Consider the following 22720-nt stretch of genomic DNA (forward strand, 5'->3'; position numbering starts at 1 on the left):
ACATCCTTATTTAATTATGTATATTGTTTAGGAGTCCCTCCCAAAATTTAAAATATAGTCCTTGGTAGAAATAAAGTTACCTATTTAAAAAACAATAATCGTTTCCTTCTTAGAAATAAAATAACTAATTTAAGAAAAAAAAATAAATAAATTTCAAGGGTTAAAAAAAGAAATTAAAATCTCTCTCTCAATAAAATATTAACTAATTTAAGATAAAAGAAACAAAAAAATAATACAAAAAATAATAACTCATAAAAATCTCTTGAGAGATTTTAAAGGGCCCCCTCATTTTTGTTAAAAGGCCTCCCCTTAGTGATAATTTAGCAAGTAAAATGGTTCATGGGGAGGCCTTTTAACAAAATTGGGGAGGCCTTATAAAATTTCCCAAATCTCTTTCTCTCAATAAAATATAACAATAAATTTCGTAACATTTGATTGATACAAGTGTCCGTGCCCTAGGGCACGGGATATACCCTAGTCTAAACCTAAGTTACGAATTCCAACATGAAGAAGCCGAATTTATGTTTCTACAAGTCAGTAAAACATTCACGGGTGACCGTCAAAAAGTGAATGGACTAACATAAAACTTGAGCAGATTAATGAAAGAATTGGTAGAAATCTAGAGTTGCCCCTTAATAAGAAAGCCAAAATCATAGAAGATGAGTTCTTTGATAAGATGGAACAATACACATGAGTCTTATGATGACGACGATGGTAGTATAAGTGAAGCAAATACTTTATTCGATTATACCCCATATTTAGTTTCTGAGCAGAATATTTGTGAACCATAGAGTCGCCACTATCATCATATGAGTCTATTGTTAAGGAAACTCTTGAACCACACCTTCAGAGAAACCAAAAGCTGAGTCTGTGTTGTCTTCCGAGTCTAAACCTTCTACTCATCTTATGCATAATAATCTTTTGGATCAAACTAGATATCTTACTAAAGATGAAGATGAACAACAATGGCTAGTAAAAACGTCTAAAGAGAGTGATGAGCCACTCGACTTAGGTGAAGTTCTAGACACTAATGAGATCATATATAATAAAAAAAAAGTGTAGAATGTTTGTCTGAGTCTTTACCCTTTGAAAACCTGAGCATTTTTCAGCAAACAATTGGGAACTTCCCTGCATTTAAGATAAGGTTTAGTTACTCTATGTAACTCGAGAAAACCAACACAGACAACAACTAAAAACTAGATGTTGTAGTTGTCCAACTTAAAATAAATGCCTGCCTTGTTACGACCACGACCGAGCAGCCGTGGAATTAGCTTAAGCCAGTAACTTCCATAAGTTCCCGCTTCAGAATTAAGAACATCTTGATGAAAACCATGACCACTTTGACTATAAATTCATGCCCTTGATCAGGTGCCATGAAAGTTCTTGGTGGTGGTGGTGTCTTCAGAAAGCGATTAGTGTTGGTACCTGTAAAATTGCTATTATTGCTGAAATGGAGGCGGCAACAGTGCTGCTGCACTCACTTGAGCCGCAGTGATGCTACTGAAATGGGCATTCTTCAACATCATCTGCTGTAATTGCATGGAGTGCATAACAGAATTCTAATTTCTAAGCAATTCATCACAAGCAACAGATAAATGGATTCAAACAAAGCAATTCATCACAAGAAACTGAAAAAATATATTCAAAACAAAAACAAGAAAGTGATTCATATGGCGTAACAAAATTCTAAACATTTAAATGAAACATCATATAACTAATCATACTTAAAAAAGCAAATAATTAGGTTACTTGAGTGCGTTCTTGACAAAATATAAGTTTCAACATCTAACTTGTTGTTATGGAAACATCTCCAAATAAGTCTTACTTCCTCTTCCCATTCCTTCTTTATTTGAGTTTGCATTTTTTTTAAAGAATCTTGTAATATAGGTTGGAGGTATTAGGGTTATGTATATGGATCGGCCACCCGATCCATATAACCCGGATCGACCAACCCGGTCGACCAACCCGGTCGACCAAGAGAGACCGGTCTCTATGTTCCAGAAGTCTCCATATTGTATTTAGATAAACACCATATACTTGTAATCTTTATCCTAGATTTACCCTAATTGTATTTCATTAGTCTATAAATACCTGTAACCCTCATTGTTGTTAATACACAAGAGAAATATTAATCTCTACCTCTCTATCTTCTTTACTATTGTGAAATATATTTCTATCATTCGACTAATACTCGAATTATCTGAACGATAATTCTCACATGGTATAAGAGCCACTCGTTTTTTTTAACGATTTCGATCTTTCTCTTTAATCATCATGTCTGTACCTACTGAATCTGGTTCGGATTACAATCAACCACTCCTCCACATTCTTCTGCAATCTATGATATTCATCATAGTGACTCACCTACTACTATATTGATCACACCTCTTCTTTCTGGAGATAACTATGCCTCCTGGTCAAGAGGAATGAATATGGCTTTAAGAGCCAAAGATAAGTTAGGGTTTGTCGATGGTTCAATCTCTAAACCGACAACTCCAGTTGAATTACATGCATGGGAGAGATGTAATGATCTCGTATCCAGTTGGTTAGTCAACTTGGTTTCTCCTGATCTTCGTCAATCCATCTTATATGATGAACCTGCTGTTGAAATTTGGACAAATCTTTATGATAGATTCCATCAAACGAATGCACCAAATTTTTTTCAACTCAAACGTGCAATCTCTTCAATGAAACAAGACGGATTAGACGTCTCTACTTACTTCACTAATCTGAAGTCTCACCAAGATGAGCTTCAATCTCTCCTTGCTATCGAACCATGTCAATGTGGTCACGGTAAAGCTTTAATTGATCGATCTAATCAGGATCGGGCCATGGAGTTCCTTCAAGGACTCCATGATCGCTTCGCTGTTATCCGAAGTCAAATACTTCTTATGCATCATTTCCCGTCTGTTCTTAAAATTCACAGTATGGTTAAACAAGAAGAGATCCAACAAAATCTCACCAACTCGGATATGGTCACCACCGACGCCGCCGCCTTAGCCGCCGGACAGCCATCGGGAGGACGCTTTAATAAATCCGATCGGCATGATCGTCAACGCCCGAAACGGGCTCGGCCCTATTGTGAACACTGCCACCAACATGGGCACGTGAAGGATACATGCTACAAATTGCATGGCTATCCTCCACGTACCCGACAAACCCAGCCCGCAGTCTCGGTCTTGACCGGTTCGGTCTCTGACCCGACGCAGCTGGGGGTGCCTTCAGCCACCACGATGACTCAAGACCAATACCATCACTTGGTTCAGTTGTTTGAGAATAACCAAGCTGCTGCAAGCACCCTCCATCTAGGCACCGATCCAACGGTCAACTTCACGGGTACGTCTTCTTATATCCTTCCATAGATAATCGATTCGGGCGCCGCAAAAAATATATGCGCTTCCCTCTCATCTTTTTCGTCTTATACAAAGGCACCACCAAATTATTACGTCCGTTTACCGGATGGTTCACGTTCGCAAGTTATTCACATTGGTTCCGTTCCATTTTCTAAAGATTTTCATCTTCTTAATGTCTTACATATACCGACTTTTAAGTTTAATCTTATTTCGGTTTCTGAAACCACTAAATCTCTTGATTGTGGTTTTTATTTTAACAAATCATCTTGTGTCTTTCAGGACCCAATAACGACAAGGACGATTGGACTTGGTGATCTTCATGCCGGCCTCTATCACTTTCGCACGGAACCTAGGATTTTTTTCATCTTTTCTTTCTAGTAGTTCTAGTAGTTTTAATTTATGGCATTGGCGATTTGGCCACCCGTCTTTAGAACGTTTGTCTTTTATTTCTTCTAAATATCCATGTATTAAGAGTGGTTTAATCAATAAAGTTTTGTGTGATATATGTCCTCTCTCTAAACAACCACGTCTTTCTTTTCCTTCTAGTTCATCTAAATCATCTCATATTTTTGAATTAATACACGCCGATATATGGGGACCATTCAATATACCATCAACATCCGGTTGTCGCTACTTTCTCACATTAGTAGACGACTTCTCACGGTGTACTTGGCTTTATCTTATGCATTCCAAATCGGAAACTTTCAAACTTCTTTCTAAATTTGTGAATTACACCATTACTCAATTCCAATCTAACATTACAAACATGCGTTCGGGTAATAGCAATCTCTTATTCCCGTCTTTACAAACGTTACGATCCGATAACGACTCCGAATTTATTTCCAATGAAATTCAAAACTTTTTTAATAATAAGGGTATTGTTCATCAAAGAAGTTGTATCTACACCCCTCAACAAAACGGGGTGGTAGAACGAAAACACCGTCACATCCTGGATGTGGCTAGGGCACTCCGCTTTCAAGCCAATCTTCCACTCAAATTTTGGGGAGAATATGTTCTAACAGCGGTATACTTAATCAATAAAATTCCAACACCCGTCTTACAAGGGGAATCGCCTCATGAGATACTCATGGGCTCCCCCTTCTCTCGACAACCTTCGGGTTTTTGGTTGTCTGTGTTACGCTCACAATACCAAGATACGTCATAAAATGGATGCCCGAGCTTCTCCTGGCATATTCATTGGTTATCCTTACGCTCAAAAAAGTTATAGAATCTATGACCTCAATACTCATAAGATTTACACATCTCGTCATGTTACTTTTCAAGAAAATCGGTTTCCGTTTGAGAAACTTGATCAACAATCCTCTCGGTCATCCCGTCCGTTTCTATCCATATTGGACGACGGGACGTTCAATTTTCCACCTTCCGCCTTCTCCAACTTACAGGCACCCATTGTTCAAACGAACACGGGCCTGACTGACTCCACCGATCGGCTACAGCCGAATCCCTCTCTATCGGCAACCCGGTCAGATTCGTTGACCCCAAATCCTAGTCAACCTGTTGCTCCTACTATACAGGCACCCTCATCCTCGGGTTCAGCTACAACAACCCCTGACCAAGCATCCACTCGCCATCTGCAGGCACCTCCTGGTATTCTTAGTCAGGGATCTATTCAGTCTCTATCGACACCTCCTTCTCCGGGTACCCTTCAACAGGGTTAGGGGTGGCAATTTGGTCCGAACCGGTGGGTTTTTTCCCGAACCCGCCCCTAATGGAACGGGTTTTACCGCCCCGTTTATTAAATGGGACGGTAATGGTATGAAGATAAAACCATTTACCGGGTTCGGGGCGGGTTTGGTATTAGGTAGTAAAACCCGCCCCGCCCCGATTATATATGTTATGTATTATATATACAATAGGTTTCTAAAACTTTTTATCTTATATCATCAATTTAACTATTTTATATTTTATATTATGTAATAAGTTGTAGTGTTTATAGTTGATAAAACCAAAATGTTATAAAATTTTGTTCATAATATTTATATCATTTTGATTAATCTAACTTATTTGAAATAAAAATATGAAATTTATATTTAAATCCGACCCGCCCCGCACCGTTTCATGTTAAACGGGGCGGGGCGGGGCGGTAATGGTTAAGTAATTTCTAATCGGAACGGGTATGGTAATTAAATACCCACCCCGATTAACTATTGGGACGGAAATGGTAAAACCCGTTTACTAACGGGGCGGACTTGGGAAAGAGGTAATCCGTCCCAAACCCGCCCCGTTGACATCCCTAAACAGGGTGCTGGTCTCACCGACCAGCAACTCGACACCGTCCCACCTTCTTCGACAGAGGTGCCCACATCAGTCTCTATGGGCGCTCCTCCTCCTAATCAGCGTCTGACACGTGATCGACGCCCTCCACCTCATCTGGCAGATTACGATTGTAACAATATCTCCCTGCCATATTCAAATTCTCGGTCCAATACTCCTTATCCTCTCACGGATTATCTCTCAGTCGCACCTTTTTCTAAGGACCATAAGATATTCCTCACATCGGTCCTTTCACATGAAGAACCCACTTCCTTCAAAGAGGCTATGACTTCCCCTCATTGGAGGGAGGCCATGGCCACAAAAATCAAGGCCCTTGAATCAAACAATACTTGGACCTTGACTCATCTTCCAGCTGGAAAGAAACCCATTGGGTGCAAATGGGTCTACAAAATCAAATTCAATGTTAATGGTTCAATTGAACGCTACAAAGCACGACTCGTTGCCGAAGGCTATACTCAAGTCGAAGGACTTGACTACATCGATACCTTTGCCCCCGTCGCGAAGTTAGTAACAGTCAGGGTTCTTCTGTCCATTGCCGCAGTCAAGGGTTGGTCTCTCCAGTAATTGGATGTCAACAACGCCTTTCTCCAAGGAAATTTGGACTAAGAGGTTTACATGAAATTACCACCTGGCTTTTCACCTCAGGGGGAGACACGTGTCTGTCGCCTTAAAAAATCTCTTTATGGCCTAAAACAGGCATCTCGCCAGTGGTTCTCTAAGTTTTCCTCCGTACTGCTGAAACGAGGTTTCGTTCAATCCCTTTCCGATTACTCTCTCTTTACATATCGCAAAGGTTCCACATCAATATACGTCTTGGTTTACGTCGATGACATCATAATCACAGGGAATAACAATTCAGCCATATCTTCCCTCAAGTCCTTCCTTAGCTCTGCCTTCTCTCTCAAAGATCTTGGACGCCTTCAATACTTCTTGGGTATTGAGGTATCCAGATCTTCTAAAGGTATATTTTTATGTCAACGCAAGTATATTGTTGACATTCTCAAAGACTCGGGACTCACCGCTTCCAAAATTTTCCCTTTTCCTATGGATCAAAAGTCAAAACTATCTACAACATATGGTCAACCTCTGGAGGATCCCACAGTATATCGTCACCTTATAGGTCGCCTTATTTATCTCACCGTAACTCGTCCGGACATAACTTTTGCAGTCAACAGTCTTAGTCAATTCATGCAAGATCCTCGTTCCTCACACATGGATGCTGCACACCGAGTCTTGCGGTATCTCCAAGGTTCCATTAGAAAGGGAATCTTACTTTCTTCAACTAGTCGTCTTCTAGTTTCTGGTTTCTGTGATTCTGACTGGGCTGGCTGTCCCACAACAAGACGACCCACCACTGGCTATATCACAATGCTTGGGTCCAGCCCACTTTCTTGGAAATCCAAGAAACAACACAATATTGCTCGATCTTCCGCAGAAGCTGAATATCGGGCCATGGCCACTCTCACTTGTGAGCTTCAATGGCTCAAATCTCTTCTCTCCGATCTGGGGATTGATCACTCTTCCCCCATGCCGGTCCACTGTGACAATCGTGCGGCTATCCACATTGCCGAAAATCCAGTTTTCCATGAACGAACCAAACACATAGAGATCGACTGCCATCTGGTTCGTGAGAAGATTAAAAACAACTTGATCACTCCAACATTTACTTCCTCCTCGGAATAACTCGCTGACATACTTACGAAGCCACTAGGTGCAGAAGCTTTCAGATCTATTATTGGCAAGTTGGGCATCATTGACATTCTTGCTCCAACTTGAGGGGGAGTATTAGGGTTATGCATACCCGATCCATATAACCCGGATCGACCAACCCGGTCGACCAAGAGAGACCGGTCCCACCGGTCTTTATGTTCTAGAAGTCTCCATATTGTATTTAGATAAACATCATATGCTTGTAATCTTTATCCTAGATTTACCCTAATTGTATTTCATTAGTCTATAAATACCTGTAACCCTTATTGTTGTTAATACACAAGAGAAATATTAATCTCTACCTCTCTCTCTTCTTTACTATTGTGAAATATATTTCTATCATTCGACTAATACTCGAATTATCTGAACGATAATTCTCACAGGAGGTTGCTAAGATCAGTGTTCATAATTCGTTCTTGCTCTTTTCTCTTTTGTGCTTTCTCCTTTCGCTTTTCTTTGCGTTCCTTTAGCCTCAGTGCTTTCTCCTTCAACTCTAGGTGTCTCTCTTTAAGTTCTATATCTTTTCTCAGCAGCATTAGTCTAGCCTCCATATATCGTTGATTAATAGCGAATTGTTTTTCTAAAGTGGATTGCAGGTTCCTCAACACGGTAATCATTTCATTGTGCTCACCTAATGTTCTCCTTTTCTCTTTACCACCTTTTCGATAAAGAGGCCGGGTAATATCTTCCCTGTCATCATTTTCAGTAGTGGCTATATCCAAATTGATATGATTATCTTCAGATAAAGGAAAAAACTGAAATTGAAGAACCTTCATCACCATATAATTGTTCATTCCTAGGAGGATGTGCAGCAAGAACTTCATTTGAATAGTCTGTATGTGTCTCCATCTGGAGAGAATCGCTAACCCTAACTCTCTTGTTGTTCTTATCATATTGTTGAGACTCCATGACACCGTAGTCTTTTGAATCCAAGAGTACATGCAATCAAAATAAGAAACAATTGTTCATTACTTATTATTTATGATTTCAGACATGTTAATAAGTAATAACAATACAAAAGAATTCACTATTACTTATGAATCAAACGAATTCGTTAGGGTAAACAATTGATGAGCGGATCTGATGAGACATGAAAATGTCCCATCTGAATCTCTTAACTCGGGTTAGTTAGTCCAGTTCGAGCGGTTACTCTGATGATTTGTTTAATTTTCTTTCTCAGGTCTCATTTACGGAGTTCGATGCGAAAACATCATGATAAAGACATATTTGAGGGGCATTTTGGTCATTTTAATGACAAGGGTATTCTGGTCAATATTAGTGCTCATGTGAAAGTAGAGTCCAATACGAATCCATCGGCGAAAGCGGAAGTGGAATCGAATTCCGGATGTAAAAATTATAGCTAGTCAAGTGCGGGTCTTAATCTGTTGACCAAAGGTCAACCCGGATCCCTCTACAGACACGTGGCGCAAGAGATGGAATCAGATCCAATGGTGCCGATAAGTCTCGGTATAGTCTCGGGCGTAAAGGGTGTGTTTCGGGCTTTTTTCAGATGCACTAGAAAGATCGACGGTTGTAGCTATTCCTGAACACATGGATCCATCTTAAAATGTGTTGCAAATTTCCTTCACTGCCTCGAGAAGAACCGTATCAGGTCCACTCTATTGCCAGCCGGTCAATCCAACAAAATTGGAAACGAGTATCCCCTTCCCAAATGAAGACTGTTCCCAAATTAAGGATCCTTCCTTTCTTTCATCTCTATCAATAATACAGTAGAGAGAGAAGGGGTTGGAGAAATACAGAGATGGAAATAAAGAGATAATATGGATGGAACTTCATCAGATATGGAAAGAACAGAGAGAGATTAATGGAAGATATTTCTCTAACCTAAAGAGGATTCGATTGAGGAAGACTTGGCTGGAGTTTTATGCCTCTGTTTTCTATAAAACAGAGAGTGGTAGAGGAGTTTGATCATCTCGGTTGGGAGCTCACGGCTGAAACCAGAGAAGGACCGACCACCATCATCTCTCCATTAAAAGAGATAACCGAGAGCTAGAGAGAGAAGGAGAGTTTTTGGGAACCGAGAGCTAGAGAGAGAGAGTTTGGAAGTCTTTTCTGTTTCTTCTTCTTCTTTATTCTTCTCTTAGTGACAGAGAGAGGTTTATATTGAAATAAGAGAGAGAGAAAGCTATTGTTTGTAGAGAGAGAAAGAGATTGAATTATTTATAAACTCCATTAATCTCATCTTTTTCTTCTTCTTTCTTTATCTTTACTGTTAGAGAGAGAAAGAGAGTGTTGCTGGTTTGCTTAGAGAGAGGAAGAGAAAGTTTAGAAAGAGAAAGAAAGAGAAAACAGAGAAGGAAAGAGAAAAACCAGAGAAGGAAAATTATTTTCTCACCTGGAAATCGTTTCCGGGAAGATGAGAAAATAATTTTCCCTAAGGTTCTGTTTGGCTGCGCAGAAGGAAAAAAAAACGAAAAAAGGTGTTTTCTTCTCCGAATCTTTTTCTTTCTTTAATGTTATTAATTTTTATCTCTCCCACCATGATTATGATCTCTTTAGTGATGAGTAGCTAATTTATCTAATCTAGGGTTAGGATGAAACCTTTGTATCGCGTAAATGTCTGACTTTTTCAACTCATACCTAATATCTTCGAAGTACTTTTAAATGATAAATTGATTTTTCTTATTTAAATTCATGATATGTCTTTCATTAACTATACTTATATTTTGATGATTCATGTTTAGACTAAGTGTCTTTAATGTCTCATGCTTAGGATTTGATAGTTAATAGTTAGATTATCACTTGAATATTTATTTTTGAAATCAAAACATTATATTTTATTTTAAGAAAGTTGTATTTTCCGAGGATGATAGATTTGTCTCTCCTTGAGTTATAGAAGATCGAGTTGTCACTAATTAGGCAATAATTTACGCATATTTAGGTGGATTATGAAACCCTAGACTTTCTCCACATAAAACTTCTCCTTACACTTTATTTTCCCGTTATTTTGGAATTATTCATTATTTTTCCCACCTCAACATCTTACGCCAAAGTAAATCCAAATTAGTTATAGGAGTCAGAATAGATTGACTTAGTCTCTGAGGAACGAACCGGTCTTACCGGAATTATCACTTGACGCCCGTATACTTGCGGGTTGTGACCTATTTAGGAAACTTCCTAGGCCCATCAGGATCCCAGGAGTTGCACATGGTTGATGACAATGATTAGGATTAACAAATTCAGTAGATATAGTGATAGAGAAAAAACTAATGCATTTATCTAAAGATTTAGATGATGAATAAGATCAGAAATTAACAATGTAATCAAACTTATATATGAATCTAGAGATTTTGAGAAAATATCACAAATCTCATTTCACTATCACAAAATTGCAAGAAAATGTTACTTTGTTGCAATTGATGATTCTTCTCGCTATAATCTTCAAAGAGAAACGAGATTCAGGAGAACCCTTGGCCAGAAAATTTCATTCACCACAAAAGGTGAACTTATAACCAAAAGCTCCCCCCCAAAATTAGTGAAATTTTAATTTTGGCGGGACCACATATTTTGGGTTTTTAATAAAATTTAATTTCGTTTTATCCCTAATTTGAGACCCCCCTCACCCTTTTGGCTCCCGTATATGTCTGAGAGTTCGATTTGCCCCCAAAACCACTTTTCAGTTAGTTATTACGTCAGCAATTTCTGACCTGTTTTTACTACTCAATCTACCCCTCTCACCAAATCACCTCAGACCAGGCCAATCTCGAGACATCACACCAGAGCGGTTAATAAATGTTCAAATTTTCATTTATCATGAGATATTTACTTTAAACCTCATTTCTCCCTCTTCTTCTTTTTCCCGAATTCAAGTTATCTTCTTTCTATTTATATCATTTAAGGCCAGTTGTCTTTGCTCTATAACCGGATTTCATTTCTTCTTCAAGTTCGTTTAACCGAAGCCACGACTTCTTCTACTTAGTTTTTTCATTTTCATCTTCGGTCAACCGACACATGTTTTCAATTTATAGAGCTTTTGTATGTGTTTACTGTTGTTTATTTTTATGAGTTTAAACTAGAGAAGCTTGTCACCACTTTTTTTAATTTCAATGGGGGGTGGTGGGAAAATGTAGTTGAGATTCAAGTGACTTACAATCACGCGTTGGAGCCAACAACCCTTGGTTGGAGTCGTAAGAGGTATAATCTTCCACCTTAGAGGTCAAGGGTTCGAGGCACACGCTGAACAATTCAAAAAAACAATCACGCGTTGGACGATTCCAGAGAGTGAAAATCATGTTGATGTATTTGAACACAATATTCATTTCGGTTGTAGACGATATTTTGTTGGATACCCTATTTGAAGGTGGAACGTCAATACCTACATATTTGCCCCAAGTGTTTACATAGACTAACCTGAATGTCCTCTTGCATGCACGAAAAATACCCAAAACAAAATATAAGGCTACGATGAGACAAAATCACTTGTGAATTGGTACGGGAGTTCAATTTCCTAAAAAGGATGTTGTAAAGAACTGGAAAATAAGGGCAAATGATGAAGTGATAGATCTTATTGATATGCTTGATGAGATTTTTCACAATTTTGCTTTTAGATTCTTCTTTCTTTACTTTTCATGCCTTAATTCTCGGGAGTCATATGATGAACGGATTGTGGAGTATTCGTCTTCCTAAAATTGACACTATTATCGGGTTTTATGGACTACAAGAATAAAGTTTATTCGATATCTTGATGTCCCTCCTAGTGGTTATGGAAGTTGAGCACACGAGATTAAATGCGCTTTTTTTTTAAGAGTTACGAGGTTGAGTAGCTTTTCATTCTGCTCAGAATTAGCGCAGAACAATACCCTCAAAGGTAATAGAAAAACTCAAATATATGGCAAGAGTTAAGTCTCCACTAATGATTAATATAGATTTCTCAGAACCGTCTTCCCTTCACTTCCATAATAATCACATGGCTAATGCATATACGACTTCACGCTCGAAATTCATGAAGAACGTTTTAACAACCGGATATTACGATCATCTCGACTCAATAACTATTAACAAGCAAAAACAACTACTAGACTGATATTTTCAGTCCAAAATTTAAAAAATTTAAACCCTCTTGAAGTTTTTAAATGAAGGAGTTAGCAAACATTTTTCTCTATTCCCAAACTTAAACCGGATATTGTCTCAATGTTTTGAAGACTATGCCAAAGAACAATGAGACAAAAGATATTATCAGACTCCACTTTCCTATACCAGATGCACCGCGAAAGACTTGGGATAAAATTACCTACGAGATTGAAGACCGGGTCTGAAATAGCTGAAGACGCCTTGGAAGGGATTTTTCGATCAAGTAAGTTCACGAGGTAGTTGTATAAATCGGTGGACAGACTTGTAGTAAATGGCATAGTGGATCCTTGGTCAGAGATGGGAGTGTTGTTTGGTGGTTCACGATTTTTAGATGAGAGCCATGAATCTTGTAGAATGTAGTTTTAATGTACTTGTGTATCTTGCAGTGGTCGCATGCAGTAGAGTTAAACCCTCTTAGCCTGAGGGGGTCCTCTCAGTCTGGTCGAGAGGTGTCAATGGCCAAGTGTTGTGTGACGGCTAAAACAACCGACTCCATATAGAGGGCGCTCGAGCAAATTTTGTTGGGCCATCTCTTGGTTAACGAAACTATAGATACATTGGATAATTGGGAAATGATCTATCGAAAGTGTTCGACTCCTATTAGCAGAGAAACGATCATGAAGCCCTCGTAAAAACTCCATGACACGATCTTGTATATGTACAATAAATAATAAATTTACCATGACAACTAATGCATGGTCAAAAGAGATGAAATATTTCATTTTATCTTGGAGGGACTTCAAGTGAGTAAAGTAAGAAGAGATGTCAGAACCCTCTTGTTTGAGGTTGGCAATTACTCCCTTGAGTTGTAAAACTTTGGGATCATTAGTTTAGTAGAAACCAACATGAAGATCAGTCTAAATATGAGATGCATTGTCAACATAAAGGATGCATTGTCAACACAATTAAGAATCCAACTATAGACTGACTCATTACAACATTCCTATGAATGGATTTCGAAAGCCGAAGTAGGTTTTGCAAAAGAACCACCGACAAAATCAAATTTATCTTTGGCTCTTAAAGTCATGTTCTTTTATTTAGACCAAGAGGCATAGTTATCTCTAGATAAAAGAGGATTAATATGAACAGTGATTGGAGAATCAGAATGATGAACATCGTACCCTCCAATAACTGGGGAATGAACAAAAATATCCGAAATTGATCACTGGAAGAACCCATTAATGAATCTGTTCAAAGAATTATAGGCTCTTGTACCATATGAAATTCTACTCGTGATGGGTACAAATTGAGAAGGGAGAATTAAGTTGGCCGAGAGAGAGAAGAGAAGTGAGTTTGGAAAGTAGATGAAAACTCTTCTACCATTGATATTGTTTTATAGGTATTTATAGACTACGTTCCAAAATGATAACCAAAAAAGAGATTACAAGTAGATAAACACAAAAGAATATAAATAGTTGTCATAATCAGTAAGGGATTTATCATAATAATTTGAAGTGCAACCTAGGTCCCCAGTAATAGAAACATAACTAATAATAGTACTACCATTAGTTGGGTATCTCAAGACTTCTAGCTCTGTGATAAAACTAGTGGTTTGAGGGGCCTGGTATATCCACACTGTTCACAGACCTCAAGCATACCCCTGGTTAGGGGTGGAATTTTGCCCATGGGCCGAACACGCTTACGGGCACCTAAGTCCGACAAGGACATGGACGCCCGCGCCCATCTCGAACATAACCCGCCAACCCATCAAGATTTGGTGGACGGACATGAGTTAAAACTTCTACCTGCACACCCCGTCACGCCTGCACCCACTTAGCGTCACTCAATGGCAACCAGATTACATCAATTTTTTGGGCTGATGAAGCCCAACCGTCCATTGTGCTATTTCTAGTTGAGATGGTAAATAATATGTTTAAGGGCAATCACACGAACTCAATTCATTGTTTTGCAATGACCCAAGAGAAATCCTAGTGGGTTAGTGAAGTAGTGTTTGGGCCTAAGGAAACAATTAGTGGGATAAGTTTATAGTATCACAAATCCATATAATTATTCATTAGTTTTCAATGTGGAATTATGTTTCTAAAAGAACAGTACACATAACTTCTAGGTCTGGTCTCACATTGCCTCTTTATAAATGTTTGGAGACTTTATAAATGGAGAGGAATAAGTGAGCCTTTTCAAGTCATGACTTATCCACTACCAATCCGCTCATACCCAAATTACCCGAGCTTTTTAATGGACTTAAGCGGGCAATGGGCAAGACTGTAGTTCAAAATTGTCTATCTGATTAACCCACTAACCCTAATAGTCATTTGAGTTTGGTGTCTGGCCCGCTGACCCGACGCTTCAAGTGCCCCTCGACACCCGATTACCCCCCTGCCCACTAAAGAGGTCCTCTACAAAGTCTCCCATTAAAATGTATATCCATTTGGGCCAGACATAATGGATCTTATCTCGATAAATAGGAGTAAACAATAATACAAGTTCCTTATATTCTTCTCTCTCTCTGATGATGTCCTAATAAAAGTAACTAAACCAATAAAAAATCAGATATTAGGTTTCTTATGATTTAAGTCTGATTAAAATGAACAATTGGACAAAAATCAACAAATAAAAAAGAGAATGGATAAGAAACTATACCTAATATTAATTGATTTTATACTTGTCCAACAACAAACAGAGGTAGCTAGGACCAAAACCCAAAAACACCCACAAAAACAAAATTTCAGAGGTTGCTCAACATTATAGAAATATTGAATCTCTCTCACCAACAAAATGCACCTCTGATTAATCCTTTTACTAGACCCCACATATTCCTACTTTCCTTAAAATATACCATAGAAAATCTCATGAACAAAAAAAATAAAAGAAAAGAAAAAGAAAAAGATGGAGTCCATGAACTTCCATGATGATGATGAGAAGATGATGATGGTGATTGGGTTGATGCTAATGGGTTACTCAAGAAATCCAGTTTTAGTGAGAACTGCCTTTCTCACCTCACTGAGATCTCTTCCTTTCAATGTCCTTCCAACGCCTTCACAAACAGAAAAAGATGAAATTTGACTTCTTTCAAGCTTCTTAGCAATCCATTCATGAGGCTGAATTCTATCCTCTCCATCTTCATCTTCATCATCTTCATCTTCATCATCATCATAAGAATAACCATTACCATAACCAGAATCTTCATACCCCTGACCAAATGATCCTTGCTTTTTTGATGAGGTTTTTTTGTAAATCTTTGACCAGTCTGGAATATTAACAGGAGCTGATTTTTGATGAACTTTAGTTTCATTAATGGAATTATTTGTTTTTGGAATCATCTTTGAAGCAGTTGGAATACCTCTTGGAGTTGAAAATGAAGAAGAATCATTTGATTTTCTAACTTTTTGAGCTAAATCAGTTTTCTCATTAACCATAGCCCAAACATCTTCTTCATCAAACTCTTCATCAAATTTTGATATTCCATCACTTGTACTACCCTTACTAAAAAAACCATAACTTTCTGCCATTGATGACTGCAACCTGAACTCTGTAAACAAAATGGGTATTCAACAAAATCAACAAAGGAAAGGAGAGGAAGAAAGGGTTTTTTAGAATTTGAGTTTAAACAATGGGTTTGATGACTTTTGATCTTCTAAGGAAATGTTTATATAGGGGAAAAACCCTAAAATGGGGTGTTCAAAATATACCTTACTTTTGGATGATAATCTCCAAACTAATAACAGGTTTGATTTACAGAGTTTCTTCAGGAAAGATCAGTGAACTTTACACCTACCCATGAATTGGAAAACTCCAAAAAAGAAACAGCTTTCTTCAGACTTTTATCAAATGTTTAATCTACAAAAAGACAAAGAAAGAAGATGATGAGATTCTATTAAAAGGAAGTTTTTTTCTGAGAATAGGGTTTTTATTCAGAGGATTAAAAAGAGAAAAGAAAGTGACATTAAACAAGAAGATCCTCAAGTAGTCTCTGTTTTACCTTGACATAGAGTGATGAAGAGTTTTCAGAGTGTGATGGGAAATTGGAACAAACCCCAATACCATAAAACCTCTACAAGATCCAAAAAACTCCTAAAACAATTTCCCCCTCCCCCTTTAGAAATCTTTTATTAGAAATCAGTTTTATTTCACATTCTGAAACTTGGGTTTTGTTTTGTTTTATTCATAATTAATTGTAAGAATCTCTGAAAAGTCAGACTTTAATCAGAAGAAAAAAAGTGGATAGAGAGGTGAGGTGATTGGTCTGACCTGATTCTTTTGCTGATTATACTGTAATAACCTTATCCAACTGAACTGAAAATTCTACGGATTTACAGAGAGCATTGAGAGAGTAAAGACTAGAGAGAGAAACAAAGAGTAGTCTATCTCTATCTCTTTTAGCAGATAGAGATTGAAGAGAAGAACCAGAAGAAATGAAGAAGAAGAAGAAGAGAGAAAAAGGAAGGAAGATGAGGGTATTCATGGAAATTTTTAAGAAGATCTTATCTTGAACTCCATTGGACTTTGTGAGAGGAAAAGCTTATGGTGTGGGTGATGATACAAGCTGTTTCTCTTTATTCAATGCTTACTGGGGTTTGGGGTACCAACTCTATGAACAATATTGAGAAGACATTGCGAAACAGAAGCAGCTACCAATTCGTACCTCTGTAGAGAGAGAGAGAGAGAGAAGAGAGGAGAGATTTGTAGAGAGAGAAAGTGAAAATAAATAATGATGGACAGATGGGCGAATAACTTGGTGGACACCTGGATAGTTTGTGTTTATGACGGGCCCTTCCTTATCATGATGATACTTTACTGAGTAAAATGATAATAGTACTTCCCGGGTGAACTTTTGTTATGGTTCATTACATCCATCAACTTTTTTTTTTTGTGTGTGAAAGATTATTGCGTTAAAACACACGTTTAACACCACACAAGATTTTTCATCAAAAGAAAAACACCACACAAGGTATAATTTTTTTTTTATTTGATGAAATATATTAGAATAAAACAACAAGTTATTCTTTGAGATTCTTAGGGGGGTAGTGGAGCGGGACTTTCACAGACTTTCATAGACAAAATGTCCCGTAGACATTTCAAGACATTTCGGATGAGTTATTATAGACAACATGTGTTCATAGATATTTTCAAGACATTGAGAGTTTGTAGACAAAATGTCTTTATAGACATTTCAAGACATTTGATCCATAGACAAAATGTCCTGGGGACATTTTAAGATCTTGAGTCAATTGACAAAATGTGTAATGCATATTATATTTGTGCTAATCAAAAATATATTTTTCGACTTTTGTAGACATCTGTGAATATTTGTGGACATTGATGGACATTTGTTAGACATTTATTATTTTAATATTATTATTATTATTTAATCACATGAAATAATATATTAATACTAACATTTCAAAAATATATTTTTCGACTTTCGTAAACATCTGTGAATATTTGTGGACATTGATGGACATTTGGTAGATATTTATTATTTTGATATTATTATTATTTTTTAATTACATGAAATAATATATTTATACTAACATTTCAAAAATATATTTTTCGACTTTCGTAGACATCTGTAAATATTGTGGACATTGATGGACATTTGGTAGACATTTACTATTTTAATATTATTATTATTGTTTAATCACATGAAATAATATGTTTATACTAACATTTCAAAAATATATTTTTCGACTTTCGTAAACATCTGTGAATATTTGTGGACATTGATGGACATTTGGTAGACATTTACTATTTTAATATTATTATTATTGTTTAATCACATGAAATAATATGTTTATACTAACATTTCAAAAATATATTTTTCGACTTTCGTAGACATCTGTGAATATTTGTGGACATTGATGGACATTTGGTAGACATTTATTATTTTAATATTATTATTATTGTTTAATCACATGAAATAATATATTTATACTAACATTTCAAAAATATATTTTTCGACTTTCGTAAACATCTGTGAATATTTGTGGACATTGATGGACATTTGGTAGACATTTATTATTTTAATATTATTATTGTTGTTTGATCACATGATGGACTTCAAATGTCTCTTGTTGTTTGAAAGACATTTTGGCTTCCAAATTTGTCCCAAATCCTTCACAAATTCATCAAACTATGAAGTCCACCAAAGTCTGGGACATATTTTGTCTACAATCGAATGCCTCGGACTTTCATAGACTCTCAAATGTCTGGATTTGAATGCCTCAGACTTTCGTGGACTCTCAAATGTCTGGATTTGAATGCCTCAGACTTTCGTGGACTCTCAAATGTCTGGATTTGAATGCCTCAAACTTTCGCGGACTCTCAAGAGTCCGCGAAAGTCTTGCTCCACTACCCCCCCTTCCCCTTAGTTTAAAGCAAAAAATAAAAGATGGTACTACATTTTATATTTTTTTCCTGAATATTATTTCTACCTCATTTAACTTGAGCGTCGGCTTTGGAGTTGCATTCCCTGGGAGCATGAGTGAAGATTATATCTGTGAATTGATTCTTAAGATCTAGAGACTTTAAGATGATTTGTCTAGACTGCCAATGTAAAACGTCGCTTTGACCATTAATGTACTTGATGATATTTTGATTGTCACTTTCGATCTGAACATGTTGTACTTGTAGTTGGATGGCCCATAAAATGCTGTAGTGTATAGCTAGACTTTCACATTCTTCTGCATTTTGTCCCCTGACTGTGTCTGTTGTCGCTTTGATAAAATTTGCTTCTTCATCATGGATAATACAACCTATTCCTGCAGGTTTTGTAAGTTGCGTAAAGGATGCGTCTACATTGATTTTAAGATATGGTGTTGATGGAGGTCTCCATTGTTGTTGACGTGGTTCATCCCTGCATTTGTTAGTAATTATGGAACCAATTTTGAGTGGCTTTGTTGACATGTTGTTGATGTGATTGATCATCTGCAAAGGAGTTTGTTTTTTAGCGGTAAAGCAATTTTCGCACCTAGCTTTCCATATAAACCATAGGATTTTGGCATATAAATTAGTAATCACCTCATCCAAATTTTCCCACTGCTGAATCCATTGTCTTACCGTAATTAATTGTTCCTATCTAACCTGAAAATGAAACCATATCACTCTGGCGTAGTTGCAGTGTAACATCACATAGTCTAAAGTTTCGTTATCATTACAGTTTATACAAGTATAAATGTTACCGATATACCTCCAAGTTTTATCCTTTACTGGTAGGCTATTCGTACAACATTTCCAAAGGAATAGTTTCATATGTGGTATGGTATTTAGTTTCCATATGAAAAACCAGTCGTTAGAGTCATGCATAGGTCCATTGCTACCTGTTCTTAAATAATTATACATTGATTTAATCGAGAAATTACCAGCTTTTGTGAGTGTCCATTTTGTTGTGTCCTCCTGATCAATCTGCAAATTAATACTCAAAATCGCACTGCAAGTATCACTATCAAAACAATTATTAAGCAAGTCAGTATTCCAGGTATTATTAGTAATGAGCTGGGCAACCCAGTTGAGGCTAGAGTTACTTTGATTAGTGATAGGTGGGGGATGGTTCGGGAACTAGAAATCGTGCTAGATACTAATATGAGTGCCTTTGTTAATATCCCAGAAGACTAGACCGTCCATTTGACTAAACTATTTACTTATAGCTTTCCAAGGCCATGAGTAGTTAGCTTTAGGAGGAGAGGGTTTATGCGATTTAGGAAAATATTTAGCTTTGAAGACTTGAACCCAAATGGCATGAGGATTATTGAGCAGCCGTCAGTTAAGTTTGTTGAGAAAAGCTTGATTATCAAGGAAAGGAAGTCGAAGCCCTAGCCCTCATAATTTGCGTGGCTTACAAATGGCGGACCAGTTGATGGTATGGAATGTTTTGGATTTTCCCCACCAGAAAGTTCTTTGTAGGGACTCGATGATGTTACAAATGCCTTTGGGAATGGCAAAGCACAGTATTTGGTATCGGGGAGCGGCTGCTGCAATCGTTGAAATAACTATCGAGCGACCAGCTTGGGAAAGAAGGTTGGTTTGCCACTTGGAGAGTTTGTTTTTAATTTGGGTGAGAATGGATTTGAAAGCTTGATTTTTATTTCTGTCAATGAAAAGATTTGTACCAAGCTATTTGTCTCCGGACGAAGATTGATGGACTTTGAGGTTACGAATGATCATTCTTTTGAATTTGGGATGCGAGTTTTTGGAGAAAAATATGTTGGATTTAGTATAGTTTATCATTTACCGGAGGCCTCACTGAATTATTTCAGAATTTGTTTGAGGTTGAGCACATTCTCGAGAGTATTCTGACCGAAAATGATGCAATCATCCGCAAATAAGAGGTGCTTAATGATAAGATTTGAGTTGGGAATAGGATAACCAACGAAAGTGTTCTGGTTGTTGTTCTCCAGTAAACGACTAAGACCTTCCATGACAATATCGAACAAGAAGGGAGAGAGAGGATCACCTTGCCTAATTCCTCGGCTAACCTCGAAAGCAGATCCAGGTCGGCCATTTATAAGCACTGCCATTGTGCTGGAGTTTAGACAAGCTTTGATCAGATTTATCCATTGAGAAGAGAAACCCAAGATACCCATGATTTTCTCCAGATAGCTCCATTCGATGCGGTCAAAAGCTTTAGACATGTCAAGTTTGAGTCTGAAGTAGCTTTTAGACCCGCGAATCTTTTTAAAGGAATGGACAAGTTCTTGGCTTATGAGAATGTTGTCAGTGATCTGCCTGCCTGGAACATAAGCTGCCTGAAATCTGACAGAATGATTTTGAGACGATTCGCCATGATTTTGGTGATAATTTTATATGTTGTATTGAGAAGGCTAATCGGTCTGAAGTCAGCTGGGGTTTGAGGAGTTTTAGTTTTAGGGAGAAGACAGATGTGAGTGTGATTGGACTGGGGCGGGAGGGATGCAGTGCTAAAAAAGTGAGTAACCATATCTTTTATGTCCTCCTGCACTGTTTCCCAGTTGAATTGGTAGAAGAAAGGGGGGTCCATCTGGACCAGGGGCTGCCTCTGGCTTGAGAGAAAAAGTAGCCTTCCTAATCTCCTCCATAATTGGGATAGAGATAAGAGACTCATTCTGAGAGGACTGATTTGGTGAGAGAAGCACTCCAGAAGATTGGTGGAGAAATAGGAGCCAACCGAGGTGGAGATGTTAAGAAGATGATTGGAAAAGATGGAAGAAATTTCCGCCTCGTCGTTTGTCCAAGAATTATCATATTTTTAATGGAGTAAATTTGATTTTTACGATTATGAGTGGCAGCTCTGGCATGGAAGTACTTTGTATTTCTGTCACCCAGATTAATATTGGCAATTCTGGATTTTTCTTTCCAAGGATTCTCTTGCTGAAGAAGAAGGGTTTCGATTTGAGCGAACGTCTCTTTAAAGATTACCGGGTCTTGAATGTTCTGAATTTTATTAGTAAGTTGCTTTATGTTAGTCTCCAAATGACCGAAGACCTCTTTGTTCCGCTTCGATAAGCGAATGGCCAGAGAGTTAAGTTTGGATTGGATATGATTAGGAAGAGAGGCCCAATTGGTTTTGATAAATTGAGCACAGTTTGGGTGAGACATCCAAGTGCGGATGAATTTGAATGGTTCACGCCCCAAAGAAGAGTTTGGTTTGGTGGTTAGGATGATGGGATTATGGGGTTATGGTCAGAGCCAAAAGTGGGGAGGTGGGTGAGCTTGGAATGGGGAAAGGTGGATAGCCAATTGTGATTAACCAGAGCATGGTCTAGTCTCTCCTGAAGATTGCCCTTAAATTGTTTATTAGTCCAAGTGAAAGGGTGGCCCGAGTAGCCAATATCATGGAGGCCCATCCGATTAATGGCCTTCTTGCATTTGATCATGTTAGAGCAGTGGGCCTCTTTCCCTCCTAGTTTTTCAGACGAGTGCAAGATACAATTAAGATCGCCAATGACTAACCAAGGGTACTGATTGTCCGGGGTGTGGCTTGCAAGGGTCTCCCAGGGTTTCATTTTGTTGTTGCTATATAGGCACCCATAAAAGCCAGTAAGATAGAATTCATTTTTGTTATCTACTTGGGTGCCTTTAGCGTGAATCATGTTTTGGTCTGCGTATAAGATGTCGATGGAATAGTTGGGAGACCAGTAAAGAGCTAGCCCACCAGCTTTGTTAATGGGATTAACTACATGGTGCTTATAAATGTTGCCCAGATTTAAAATCTTGTCTAAGTTAACATTAATACATTTCGTTTCAGACAAGAATATAAAATCTGGGTTGTGCTCTTTTATAAGGCGCCACTAATGTTTTCTGTTGGTGAAATTACCACAACCCCTAACATTCCAGGC

The 22720-nt window shown here is 37.8% G+C and overlaps 2 protein-coding genes across 6 annotated transcripts; both read right to left on the reverse strand.

Annotated features, from left to right (window-relative positions):
• Positions 1–1439: 1439 nt before the first annotated feature.
• LOC147549542 (uncharacterized) lies at positions 1440–8267 on the reverse strand. The gene is made up of 4 exons (XM_086668319.1): positions 8129–8267; positions 7740–8070; positions 1826–1892; positions 1440–1529 (listed from the first exon to the last, which is right to left on the reverse strand). Exons 1-4 carry the CDS (start codon positions 8265–8267, stop codon positions 1440–1442), a joined length of 627 nt encoding a protein of 208 aa, XP_086524445.1.
• A 6766-nt stretch (positions 8268–15033) lies between these two features.
• Positions 15034–17285, reverse strand: LOC147549543 (uncharacterized). Of its 5 annotated transcripts, none has more exons than XM_086667936.1 (3): positions 16659–17285; positions 16186–16247; positions 15034–15939 (listed from the first exon to the last, which is right to left on the reverse strand). In XM_086667936.1, the coding sequence occupies exons 2-3, from the start codon at positions 16187–16189 to the stop codon at positions 15365–15367; spliced, it is 579 nt and encodes a 192-aa protein (XP_086524062.1). In that variant the 5' UTR covers positions 16190–16247; positions 16659–17285; the 3' UTR covers positions 15034–15364. The 5 variants fall into 5 exon arrangements, with proteins under 5 accessions (XP_086524062.1, XP_086524064.1, XP_086524063.1 ...); XM_086667938.1 differs by having other exon boundaries at positions 16100–16247; positions 16659–17135; XM_086667937.1 differs by having other exon boundaries at positions 16390–17056.
• Positions 17286–22720: the final 5435 nt, after the last annotated feature.

The sequence above is a fragment of the Eschscholzia californica genome, unplaced genomic scaffold (genome assembly GCF_041429995.1).
Source record: "Eschscholzia californica isolate CP2 unplaced genomic scaffold, dmEscCali1.0.p SCAF_3, whole genome shotgun sequence".
Taxonomy (NCBI): Eukaryota; Viridiplantae; Streptophyta; class Magnoliopsida; order Ranunculales; family Papaveraceae; genus Eschscholzia; species Eschscholzia californica.

Excerpts from the sequence above, each read along its gene's own strand:
- LOC147549542 (XM_086668319.1), bottom strand. The coding sequence starts at position 8,267 with ATGGAGTCTCAACAATATGATAAGAACAACAAGAGAGTTAGGGTTAGC. Across the intron at positions 8,071-8,128 it reads ACAATTATATGGTGATGAAG|CCACTACTGAAAATGATGAC; the intron begins GTTCTTCAATTT and ends ATTTGGATATAG. Across the intron at positions 1,530-1,825 it reads AGAAGGAATGGGAAGAGGAA|CAGATGATGTTGAAGAATGC; the intron begins GTAAGACTTATT and ends ATGCAATTACAG.